At 38.0% G+C, this 13,231-nt stretch overlaps 2 protein-coding genes across 6 annotated transcripts; one reads left to right on the forward strand and one right to left on the reverse strand.

The window, feature by feature from the left end:
* The first annotated feature begins 5,633 nt into the window (after window positions 1-5,633).
* Window positions 5,634-7,917, forward strand: LOC121741089. Of its 4 annotated transcripts, none has more exons than XR_006037776.1 (5): window positions 5,634-5,955; window positions 6,392-7,020; window positions 7,113-7,211; window positions 7,374-7,463; window positions 7,781-7,917. XR_006037776.1 is itself a non-coding variant. In XM_042133784.1 (4 exons), the coding sequence occupies exons 1-3, from the start codon at window positions 5,856-5,858 to the stop codon at window positions 7,203-7,205; spliced, it is 822 nt and encodes a 273-aa protein (XP_041989718.1). In that variant the 5' UTR covers window positions 5,634-5,855; the 3' UTR covers window positions 7,206-7,211; window positions 7,374-7,587. The 4 variants fall into 4 exon arrangements, 2 of the variants coding, with proteins under 2 accessions (XP_041989718.1, XP_041989719.1); XR_006037777.1 differs by having other exon boundaries at window positions 7,380-7,463; XM_042133784.1 differs by lacking the exon at window positions 7,781-7,917 and having other exon boundaries at window positions 7,374-7,587.
* LOC121741090 (membrane protein PM19L-like) lies at window positions 7,591-8,535 on the reverse strand. Of its 2 annotated transcripts, XM_042133787.1 has the most exons (4): window positions 8,403-8,535; window positions 8,114-8,333; window positions 7,987-8,032; window positions 7,591-7,901 (listed from the first exon to the last, which is right to left on the reverse strand). In XM_042133787.1, exons 1-4 carry the CDS (start codon window positions 8,524-8,526, stop codon window positions 7,755-7,757), a joined length of 537 nt encoding a protein of 178 aa, XP_041989721.1. In that variant the 5' UTR covers window positions 8,527-8,535; the 3' UTR covers window positions 7,591-7,754. The 2 variants fall into 2 exon arrangements, with proteins under 2 accessions (XP_041989721.1, XP_041989720.1); XM_042133786.1 differs by having other exon boundaries at window positions 8,114-8,526.
* Window positions 8,536-13,231: the final 4,696 nt, after the last annotated feature.

Raw genomic sequence — 13,231 nt, forward strand, 5'->3', positions numbered from 1 at the left:
TTCCCTTTCAATCTTGAATAGTTTTCCATTTTAGAGCATCAGCAATGGCGGGCTAAGCTTCCCTTTCAATCTTGAATAGTTTTCCATTTTAGAGCATCACCAATGGCGGACGTCCGCCATTAGGCGCGAAGGAGGCGGACGCGAACGTCGCTTACGGACACCGGAGATCCATGGCTTTTCGACGACGTTCGTCAGGACGTCCGCCATTGCGGTGTCCTGACGGACGTCCCGATTTTTTAATTTTAAAAATTTTTTAAACTCTATATACGGCTCGTTGAACTTCATTTCATTCGTACCACTTGTTTTAACGAGTTTCTCTCTCTCTCTCTCTACATTTCTTTTAGTATATCCAAAATGGCTAGTGGTAGTGGTAGTGGTGCAGGTGTCAGTGGTGGAGACCACATCGCTGCACATCGTCGGTTGTAAGAGGACTACTTCGCTCCGGAGCCGCGGTTTGGGGAGAACATGTTCCGGCGACGTTTTAGGATGCGTCGTCCGCTACACTCCCATACAGAAGTGTACTGCCGCAATCAGGTAGCTAGCATACGGAGGTGCGGCCGACATGTTCGATGAGTACCTCCACATCGGCGAGACGACTGCCCGCGAATGTTTGCAGTATTTTTGTGAGGGCGTTAGGGAGATATTCGGGGATGAGTATCTTCGTAAGCCTACCCACGAAGACTGCGAGGCTCTGATGGATATGCACGGGAGTCAGCACGGGTTTTTGGAAATGTTGGGCAGCATAGATTGTATGCGTTGGGAGTGGAAGAACAACCCCGCTGCCTGGAAAGGGGTGTACACTACCGGTTTCAAGGATAAGAATCCCACGATGATCCTTGAAGCGGTAGCTGACTACCGGCTGTGGATTTGGCATGCGTATTTTGGAGTAGTCGGGTCGAACAATGACATCAACGTCTTCCAGTCGTCGCCCCTTTTCAACGAGCAGTGCATGGGCGTTGGTCCGACCGTCAGTTTCGTCGCCAACTCCAACCAGCACAATATGGGCTATTATTTGGCGGATGAGATATACCCTATGTGGCCCGTCTTTGTGAAGAAGATCAGATGCGCAACCGACGAAAAGAAGATCTATTTTGCGGGTCGTCAGGAGGCAGCGCGCAAGGATGTGGAGTGGGCATTTGGTGTGCTCCAGGCTCGATGGGTTGCAGTGAAGGGTGTCCATCACATAGGTGGTATATTGACAGCTTCGCTGATATCATGTACGCATGTATTATCATGCACAACATGATTGTCGAAGATGAAGGTCCAACACTGATTGATTAAGCCAATGATGATGTTGATGCTGCTGGTCCAAGCCACGGCGTGGCCACTGCCAATGTACGTATGGGGATACTCCATGAAGAGGCCGATCGAGTTCGTGCATTTGCCGACATACGTCAACGATAAGCTCATATTCGACTCCAGAACGATATAATTGAAGAGCTATGGACGCGGAAGGGTGCACGTTGATATTTTTAATGTAATTTGTTTAAATTTTTTTTGAACCGTACTTTCTTATTTTTTAATTTAATGAAATTTTCATTGCGCTTTCTTCATCCGTATTCATGTCAAATTTTTAATTCCGTAAATTGTTTAATTTGGTGAATTTGTGAATTTTTATTATTGTGGATATCCGTCGGGATGTCCTTGGGGATGTCCGTCATTGTGTAGTGGGATATCCTTATGACATGGCAATGCAGTGGGAGGTCCTTATGACGTGGCAGGAGGTGTTTTTGGGAAGTCCGTCGGGATGTCCGCCAAGACATCCGTCCCATTGTGAATGCTCTTAGTCCCAACTACTTACTTTATATGGGCCGGAGTTAATTGAATTTGGGTACTTTTCTACTAATAATAAATTAAAAATTATAAATATTAATTTATAATTTAATTTCTATTAATTTTAGTACTAGTTTAATTCCATAATTATTCTGATAAATAAAGTATTCAGTGTTAGTATCATATAAAATCACTTAGTCAAATATGGAGTAGAAAATATACAAATTCATATCTATGAAATATATTAAAGGATGGACTTGGAAAATTGTATACTTACACATATATACGCATTGATCAAGTCCATTCGACCAATTAAGATCATCTCCAACAGTACTACAAAACTTAAAATGCACTAGAAAAATACTCCAGTACTGCAAAACCAATCCTACTATTAGTTTTAGAAGAAAAAATATATATCTTTAGGTTTACACTAAAACTATACCAAAAACAATTTTCAGATTTTGATTATTGCATTCAAGTCCAAATCCTTTATATTTATCAAAATAGAAAGATAAAGTGAAGGAATAGAATTTAAAATACATAAAGAAAAACTTACAGAAGGGCAAAGGCGGAGAAGAACGTGGAGAAGAAGATGAATCTATTAGTAAACCTAATTTAATTTTATTAATATTTGGTTAGTTATTAAGATTAGTAATTAGTGGGCCGACCTATATTAATATAATACATATTTTTATTGAGTAGTTAAACTAATAGGAATATTATTTATAATACTACATATACATAATTGGAAAAAGTCACGTACATAATTGGGTAGGTTTTATATTTTGATTGTTTATTTTAAATTAATATTATGCCTAATACCTATTATCAAACTAAATACGATCAAATATAACAAATAATTGTTAAACATTAATAATTAAAACGATACATAATATGGAAATTTTTATAATAGAAACATATAAGCCAAATATATAATATAAAATAGAAGATTAATAATTAAAATTACAACAACTAACAAAAATTTATCTAATAATAATCCAGTAAATTTTATTATATTATTTAATTCAATTTATGTTATTGACAATGTGTCATGGTGTTAGACGGGGAGATTCCATGTTTGTTCTAGAGAATTAATGGAATTCCATTTTAATGAAAGGAGATTAGATTTATTCCGAATGGGGAAGTGACGCACAAGGGTTATGCATCGTTATTATTGAACGACGCACAACCCTTATGCGTCGTTGGTTAACAACGCACAAGGATTATGCGTCGTTCAAAGACGCATAAGCATTATGCGTCTTACCCTAATGACGCATAACCCTTATGCGTCACACTGGTAAGCATTCCCGCCTGTCACCCGGGTGACCCGGGTTCGATCCCTGGCAATGGCGCACTTTTACTATCATTATTATTACTATTATTTATTAGACTATAGTCACCGCTATTATAATAAGCATTATTTTATTTTCTTATAATAGTGGGTAGAACATTCATTAATCAATATTGCAGCAAGTACTTTTGGAAATTATTTTATTTTATTTTCTTATAACATAAAGACTTGGATTATTTAATTAATAGTATATAATATTATGCCATGTATTTTATATAAGCGTAATCTATAAGTGAATAAAGTTTTGATTTTTATATTATTATACAATTAACGGCATAAACAATTGTAATTTTTAAGATATTCGAAAATAAACTTAAAATATAAAATAAAATAAACAGTGGTCATAGATAATAGTAGTATAAATTAATTTGTCAATGTACATGTATTCGTTTTGGGGGACAATTAGATTGGGCATTTATTCTTAACTTCTTTAATTAATTCTTTTATAAAAGTAATATCTATTTGCCAAAAACAAATGTTTAGAATAACTCATTTTTATCAAATACTAATCACTTAAAAAAGTGCGCCGTTGCCAGGGATTGAACCCGGGTCACCCGGGTGACAGGCTGGAATGCTTACAAGTGTGACGCATAAGGGTTATGCATCATTAGGGTAAGACGCATAATGCTTATGCGTCTTTGAACGACGCATAACCCTTGTGCGTCGTTAATTAACGACGCATAAGGGTTGTGCGTCGTTCAATAATAACGACGCATAACCCTTGTGCGTCACTTCCCCATTCGGAATAAATCTAATTTCCTTCATTAAAATGGAATTCCATTAGTTCTCTAGAACAAAAATAGAATTGTTCCAGACTGTCAGTACGTAATTTAGGTAAAATATATAGGTATGATTGAAAAGTATAAAAAGTTAGTGAGGGGAGAATAATTTTTTGGGTTTGAGTTTAGTGTAAATAGTTGGAGTAAAATTAATATTTAGTATGTCATTTATACTAAAATGAGTTTGAGTTTAGTATAATGGTGGAAGATGCTCTAAATCATGAATCAATTATTTTCTAGATTTGCTTATTAATCCGATTCCTAAAGCACAGCGTCTAGATTGGTTGAACTTAGCTTGGCAGTTGGCACAGTATGGTAGCCATGAATTGAAAGTTGATGATTTTCAACTTTTCATTAATGTCACCAACTTAGTTTTGCACTGCAAATTTATTTACTCCCTCCGTCCACAAAAAAATAAAGCATATTTGACATTTTTGGTTATCCACGAAAAATAGAACATATTTAAAAACGAAAGTTTTCAATAACTTATATCTTACTTTTTTCTTTTCTCTCTTACTAATAATATGGACCACACATTCCACTAACACTACTTTTCTCTTACTAATAATATGGACCTCACATTCCACTAATACTATTTATCTCTTAATTTTTTCTCTTCTCTCTTACTTTATTAATTTCATATTAAAACTCATATTATTCATAATGTGTCCTATTTTTCGTGGACGGAGGGAGTACATGACATTATCCACAACACTTGTCCCTCTTCATTTAGAGCACCATTCAATGCTTACATACCATTGACGTTTCCCACTCGTCCACAATTCATAGCCAACTATTATCATGGTGTCCTTCAATTCCATCATTAAACGATGCCGTTTTAGTCTTACATGTAAATATAAATTTTACTATTATGTAAATTACAAATTTGAATAGGGTGAAATGCATTTGTCGTAAACGAAATGTATTAGGATATAGAAATATGTTATATGCTAAATAACATTATGCGAATTGTTACATAGTACATGCAACGCATAATTTATTGTAAATTAAAATACTTATTAAAACATTTAAAATTGACTGTCACAATAAATAATAGACAAGGTTGTTAAATCATTGGGTTGATTTATGATTCCGAGTGCATCCAAAGTTTTTCCTATATATATTATTCATTCGATTCGAACAAGATTCATTGATTTACTTTTTTACACTTCATCAATATAATGTTTGTAAATTAGCTAGTAATCGAGAAAAAACCCAACTATTATTCTAAATTGTATCATCATTATCTTCTTCTCAAATGAGTGGATCTATTTCATGACTTTCAAAAATTGGAATTTAAGTGGAGTTTTTCAAATTAGATTTTAGTAAATCTTAATCATAAAAATAGTTAAAATTATAAGAAAAACGAAAAAATTTTAAAATTCAAAACTTAGTTGGTGCTACATAGCGCTCGTAGATTTGACCGATTTCATGCCACCCGAAGAATAATCCATTATGCGGTCAGCACAATAGTCCAATCCACAATCTAAGTGCCCTGAAAAGCAAATGGAGTGTCATACTATGACATAAGCTCCAACTCAATCTAATTTATATGAGCATAGACTCGAACCCGAGATCTTTGATCTCGGACATTACCACTACACTCCTTGGCCAACCAACTTACATACAAGCTCCAACCCCAATCCGATTCACAAGATCCCTACACCATTTAATTCATGACATGTATATTTCCTTCAATTATTTATTTTATATGTATGGACAGTTCTTCACAATGCTCGCCCCTACCAACCTCTAAAGTCTCTCTCAAACCTTTGTCTTATTTACTGTCATTTTTCATACACAATTCCCTTCTCAAATCAAAACCATAGAAGCCCAAAGAGCCAGCAAAGCTGTACTTGGAAATTACAGTTTTAGTTGTGTGAGAGAGAGAGAGAGCAATCTGATTTGATCCATAGCTGCTGTAGATTTAACTAATCCGACAGTCACTAATCATGCCGTCAGGTGCGAAGAAGCGAAAAGCTGCCAAGAAGAAGAAGGAGAATCCAAATCCGTCCCACAATCACTCTGATTCTGCTCCTGCTCACTCTCACGGTTCGGATACTTTGTTTTAGAACGCACAAATCTTTTAAAAATTCCTTCTTTTTTACTTTATTTGTCTAATGTGTGCAAAGCATTGTGTCGGTTATTGGTTTCTTATTGTGGGCTTATCTTGTTTTTGGTAATTCTTGCAAAAAATATTACTACTACTAATAATTAAAGAGATAGTATATTGTTGTGTTTGTGCCTTGTGCAATAATTGGAAGTGGGGTTGTTGCTAAGCTTTGTTTCAGTTACTGAAAATTATATGTATGTGATGTTTATGGTGATTGGTGAAGGGCTGAATGCCATGGATCAATGTTGAATGGGGAAATGGTGTTTTTCCCCTTTTTCTTTTAGTCTCTTAAGATTTGAAAATCTCTATGGATCTCAGAGTCAAAGGATTTTGTGTTGAACTGTTTTTCAAGTGACTCATAGGTATGTATGGCAGGGGATGATGATGTGAAGCACGAGAAGCTTCTGGCCGAAGCAGAGGCGGGAGGTGCTTCTTCCACGGAAGGATCTCGAGTTGGGGTGGAGAAGGATATCAAGATTGAGGATGAATCGGGTGTGAACGATAGCATCATCGACCACAATGGGGAAAACAGGAAGCCTTATGATGGAGGTTCATCTGGGAGTTGTGGCAGCAGCAGCAGCAGCTCAGATGATGAGAACAGTGGAATCAAGAAAGGGGAAGCTGAGTCGAGCATTGCTTCCGAGGTATCAGTGGGAGTGGATGATTCTTTATCTGGAAAGCCAGTTGAGTCTGTTTGTGATTCAACTGTGGAAAGCATCGCTGCAGCCATAGAATCTGATGTGCTTTCTCAAGCTGACATCTCTGTGGCTCCTCTTGTTGTTGAGTGTACACTAGAGGGGAATGAGGGGAAAAAGCTTGGCTCGGTCGAAGAAAGAATTTGCACCTCAGTTGAAGAAGCAGATGTTGTTGGATCTGCTGAGATCACTCCAAAAACCTTAGATCCAAAAGAATGTGTTACACAAGAAAATGATGATAGATCAACACTTCCTAGAGTTGCTTTAGATAATGGAGCACAATGCGTTAAAGATTCTAACGTTACACAGGTGTGTGTTGCGTCTGAACCCTTTGAACACATTCAAGTAATCTGGAATACACTTCATGCTATAATTAGGTCCTTTTTTCTATTCTTCTGCAGCCGGTGGTGGCTCCTTCTCCGTATCCAGTTCAAAAAACGACGTGGAAAAGTTGCTGTGGATTGTTTGAAATGTTTTCGGGGTCTGGTGATTAATCAAAGGTAAACACATCTGTGTTTTCTTATTCACAATTTGTTGGATAAACAGTTTCTGGCTTTCTGCTATTTGTTTGTGCAGTTCACCTTTTGGTCTATGGTTGAGTTGAATAGCACAAAAAATATGAAAATTTCATTTGTTGTAGATTCTGATTCAAAATTTCATAGTTGTAGAATCTTGTTGAAGCAGAAGCAGACATTGTGGCTGAGGGAAGTTGTGGAGGATGTCAATGAAGATCTCCACCATCAAAACAAAGAGTTAGTTCTGCCTTTTCGTGTTGATTTAGCAGTGAATATAGACATACACTTTCTTGTGAATTATTGTTCTTCAACTGCCCCTTAATTAATAAAACTGTGAAGTATTTTGCAACAGCTGCCAAAACGATTGAACATAATTCATGCACTCACTCCTTTTTATTTGATTTGATTTACTCAAAGCAATCCATCTCTATTTGTACAATCAAACACGAACAAAAAGAAAAAACTCCTGGAAACAAAGATCAAACAAGAACAAGAACCACAACAGCATATAAATGTCAACATCGATTGTCATGTTCGTCCCCTTGCCTCTGCAGATGTTTTTCCTGTCGCCTCCTTGGATTTTGTTCCCCTCGCTTCCACAGCGCCTCCATGGATGAGGGCGATGTAGAAGAGCTGAGTAGCTGACAGGATTGTGATGAAAGCTTCCATTGTTATCTGCAACCAGCCAAAAATCCAACCCATAAACAAAACATTACCATTCAAAATATAAATGTAAAGATCCGATTTTTATTCATCTCACCAAACGGCTATTTCTGTGGGTCAAATCGATCTGTTTCCACGCAAACCTGTCAAAGAAACAGACACCATTAGCTCCCATAAAAGCAAAAGGAAGGAAGAAAGATGATTAGAGGATAACTATGAATCACCCCATGGCCAGAATCGTAAGACTCCAGGCAATGGTGCCGCCGACAGCAGCTGCAGGGAGACTATCCATGCCCCAGTAACAAATATGGTTGAGTCCCGAGATGGCAGAAGCAACTCCCACAACTCCAGCAATCAAAGAGAAGATGACGAAGAATCCAGTGGCCGCGTTTCCCATGGGGAAGTATATAGGCGAGAAATGCGCAGGCAGAACAAAGCCTTTCTCTGTAGGGAGGAAACGAAGAGTCAGTGAGAAAAGTGATATACTGTGGGTTGAGTTTTGATATGTGTTACCGATGATGAAGCTGTGGTCGATAGCTCTGTTGATGCTCCAAGCACCGATGCCCACAACGATGGCGTACATGCAGAAGTTGAGACACAGAAGCAGCAGCGGTAGGTTTTGCAGCGGCGGCGCCATTCTTGGAAGTGAAAGAAGATTGCTGCAACATTTTTAAGCCGAAGGAAGCTTATATGCGTGGTGGTGGTCATGAGTTTGAGGGTTCTTTTCTTGTAACGTTGGATATAGTAAAAGGTTTTGTGTGGGGTTGTAAAGATGATGATGATGATGCTTTGTGTTCACGGCAGGGAATACAAAATACCAACAAATTCATTTCTCTCCTCTCAGTTTTACTAAATGTTTTTCTTTGTTTCCTTCTAAAGGAAATAATGGAACAGACATGAATCACAAGGTTTATAAAAAAAATAAAGACTCCATCAGTCATATTAAGTACTACTACTACTATATGTTAGAATCTTGATCAAAACTCATTGAAATAAAATCAGTCGAGCAACCGATAACAAGATGATTCACTGTACTAAAGTTAATCAAACATTTACTTCTAATTTCTAAAACTTGGAAAAAGGAAAATAAGTCATTGTAATGCCTAAAAAATTAATAAAAATAGATTTAGAGCTACGTAGCAAAACTTAGCAAAGCAATACATTTGATCAGTATCGTAATGCAGAAAACCGGAGATCTTAAATTGCTCATTCATCCTCCTGGCTTTGCAGACGAGCAAGCTTGTTAGGCCATCCACATCTCTGTCTCAATACCGTCTCATCCCTTAACTATTTATGGGTCTCACTGCACTTTTTACTCATCTCTTAACTAAGAGACAACCCCTGCAACCCTCCATCTCTTAACCATTTCATCCCTTAACTATTCATTTAATTCCATTTTTTATTTTTATTTCCAACAAATTCAATTAATATTTCATTGAAATATTAAATTAATACTAATAATTCATAAAATCATTAAAAACCACGAAAATTACAACATCCGAAAAAAATACATAATTGAAATCCTAATATTACAATTGATTGAAATCCTAATATTACATTTTTTTTATTTTCGATTTTTTTCAGAATTAAAAAAATATTTTTTCAACGGATATAAACGACGCTCACTTGCGGACCGGCGAGTGGGCCTCACACGGCCGCACGGGAGCATTAAAAGATAACTAAATTACTTTTTAATAACTGAAAGAAGGTAGTACTCTGGTAAGTTAATTGGAGATAGAAAAAAATAGATAATTAAAAGAAAATAAATTACTAAAAAAATAAATTAAAAAATAACTAAAAAATAACTTAATTTTAGAAGGAAATTAAAACTCAATTCATAAATAAATGTACTCTACTACTTCTTCCGTCCCATCATAAGCGAGTCATTTTTTTGATTGTCCAATTATAAGTAAATTATTTCTCTTTTTAGCAAAAATAATACTCCCTTCGTCCCGGACTACTCGCACATTTCCTTTTCGGCACGGAGATTAAAGAATGAGTGTATAGCAAAGTCAACAATTGCGGCTGTAGGTGATAATTTTTACTAAAAATGGAAAGAGTGCAAATAACTTGGGACGCCCAAAAATGAAATAAGTGCAAGTAGTCCGGGACGGAGGGAGTATATTTTCTCTCTCATATTTTATTTTCTCACCTACTTAATTTTCTCTACACTCCTCTCCTTTTTTTTCCTCTCATACTATACTCTATCTTTATTTAACTTTTAAAATTTTTAAATATCAATTTTTTAAGAAAAAATTGTCAATTAAATCATAACTTTTGGTTTATCTCATAACTTATAAAGTTAGCTAATTAAATCATAACATATGACACTTTTTGCAACTAAGGCCATCCGCAACGGGGCGGACGATGGCACGCCCGATGGCGCGCATCGTCCGCGCCCGCCATCGTCCGCCCCATTGCGGGTGCGTGACATAGGCCGCGGATGATCGTCGCGCCCTATACTAAGGGCACGGAGTATAGCGCGGACGATGTCCATCATCCGCGCCATCGTCCGCCCCATTGCGGCCTACACGGACGATGACAGCGGACGATAGGCCATCGGCCGCCCCACTGTGGGCTACGCGGACGATGGAACGCGTTTTTGATTTTCTATTTAAATCTCATTTCTCATTCATTTGTACATACGAACATATCGTCTATCTCTTTACATATTCTCTCTCAACATCCAACCAAAATGAATCTCGGCGACGACACCAATAGTTCTAGTTCGTCTAAGTCCGGTAGTTCGACGTCAGAAGCATTAGATGCAGCCGTTGAAGAGGCCATGTCGGCATGCTACGCGGCAATGCAGCGCGAGGAGGAGGCGGCGGCAGCGGCGGCTGAGCAAGTCCATAGGCCTATTCGACATAGGACGTATGTCCGACGCGACCACCCGGAAGCTCACAAACGTCTGGTTGAAGACTATTTTGCCGATCAACCACGATGGGGTCCGACTGTTTTCCGCCGCCGGTTTAGAATGTCGCGGTACCTTTTTCTCAGCATTGTTCGAACATTGTCTTCACGTGATGAATACTTCACGTTTCGGGATGACGGCATCGGCAAACCCGACCTTACACCATTGCAAAAGTGCACGACTGCTATTCGTCAGTTGGCATACGGCACCACGGCGAACCTTTTTGACGAGTACCTCCACTGCGGGGATTCTACAGGCCGCGAGTGTCTGAAGCGCTTTTGTCGGGGGATAGTAGAGGCCTATGGCGACACATATTTGCGCAAGCCGACTGCCACTGATTGCCAGGGTCTGATGCAGATGCACGAGACGGCGCACGAGTTTCCTGGGATGCTCGGGAGCATCGACTGTATGCACTGGCAGTGGAAGAATTATCCGACGGCGTGGAGAGGCCAATTCACAAATGGATACAAGGGCAGCCACCCGACGATGATCCTCGAAGTCGTCGCTGACCATCGACTCTGGATCTGGCATGCTTACTTCGGCGTAGCCGGGTCGAACAACTACATTAACGTCCTCAACTCGTCCACCCTCTTCACCGAGCAATGTAACGGCAACGGCCCGGCCATCGAGTTCACTGCCAACAGACGCCAATACCATATGGGGTACTACTTGGCCGATGGCATCTACCCACGGTGGCCAGTTTTTCTAAAGACGATCAGCTGCCCAATTGGTGAGAAGAGTGTTTTATTTGCGCAAAAGCAGGAGTCGGTGCGGAAGGATGTCGAGTGGGCATTTGGTGTGCTCCAATCACGGTGAGCAATTGTGAAAGGGCCGGCTCGTTCCTGGTACAAGGAAGTCATCGCCGATGTCATATATGCGTGCATAATCATGCACAACATGATAGTCGAGAATGAAGGCGGAAGCATCACCGATTGGAATGAAGATGACCGTGCATCTAGCTCGTCCGGCACGTCGACCGAGACATCCGATATAGGGTTACCGTTAGGCTTCAATGAGGTTCTATCTAGACAGGCCTCAATGCGCAACCAACAGGATCATGCGCAGCTCATGAGCGACATGATTGAAGAAGTGTGGGCTCGTAACCGCCGTTGCTGAGTTTGCGTTTTTTTAATTCGCATTGTAATGTATTAATTTTTATTAAATGAAATGAAATTCGTATTTTGATTTATTAATTTTTTTAAATTCGTATGGATTTTGTAAATATTAAAAAAATTATGATGTGGCGCGCCATAGGGCGCCCCACTGCAGGTGGGAAGGTAGGAGGATAAAACTGATGACGTGGCGCGCCATAGGGCGCCCCATGGCTGATGCCCTAAACCATAACTTAAAATTTTCGGCCGTGTACGTGACATTATTTAGTCCATGACACTTAAGTTTGTCATTATTTAATGACATGACATTCTGACGTGGTATTACAAAATTTTTAAAAAATGATGAAATGAAGAACCAAGTATGTTTTTCTTTTGAAAAAAACACCCAAATCTAAAAATGATGGAATGGAAAGAAATCGTTTTGAGAGGTGTTGAGACAACATCGTTTTAAATAAACGATGTTTATGTCCATGTAGGAAAACAGGGGTGTCCACGGTACCACATAATAGCCGAAAATTTTAAGTTTTGGGACAAGTGCGAAAGTGTTACTCTATCCGTCCCATAAAAATAAGAACACTTTTCTTTTTTCGTCCGTCCCATAAAAATATTTCAATTCCAATTATGAAATTTTTTACCAAACTATTACCCATATATATCGATTTATTTACAATTTATATCACTAGGACCCACCATAATAATAATAATAATAATAATAATGAGAGTCGCATTATCCACTAACATTATTTAAACTACACTTCTCATCATCTCTCTTACTTTACCAATTACTCCATCCGTCCCACAATATGAGTCACATTTAGTAGGGGCACGGGTTTTAAGAAATGTAAAGAATAACGAATTGGAAAAGTTAGTAGAATATGTGGTCAATTTGTTTATATTAATTTCATAATAGAATATGAGTGAAATGAGTTAATGGAATGTGATACTTATTTATTATTTATTATAAAGTAAAATATAGTAACTCTTATTATAAGACGGAGAAAATATATGCTATATTAATTTCTTACCGTCTCAATTATTCTTATTTTTTGCACGGAGGGAGGATATGTTAGTTAACTTAATAATCGGATTGGGATCCTCTGCTGTGCACAAGTGCACAGCAGCCCCTGCTGTTACATACAAACAAATAAAATAATCAAATTAATTAAATTAAATTAATTAAATAAATATATATTATTTTATTACATTGTGAGGAACAGCATGGGCTGCTGTGCACTTGTGCACAGCAGAGGATCCCATCCCTTAATAATCAGTGGGACAAAATCATAAATAAATCAACTAAAAATTGGGATTTAATT

Source organism: Salvia splendens, chromosome 7 (assembly GCF_004379255.2).
Source record: "Salvia splendens isolate huo1 chromosome 7, SspV2, whole genome shotgun sequence".
NCBI classification, from domain to species: domain Eukaryota; kingdom Viridiplantae; phylum Streptophyta; class Magnoliopsida; order Lamiales; family Lamiaceae; genus Salvia; species Salvia splendens.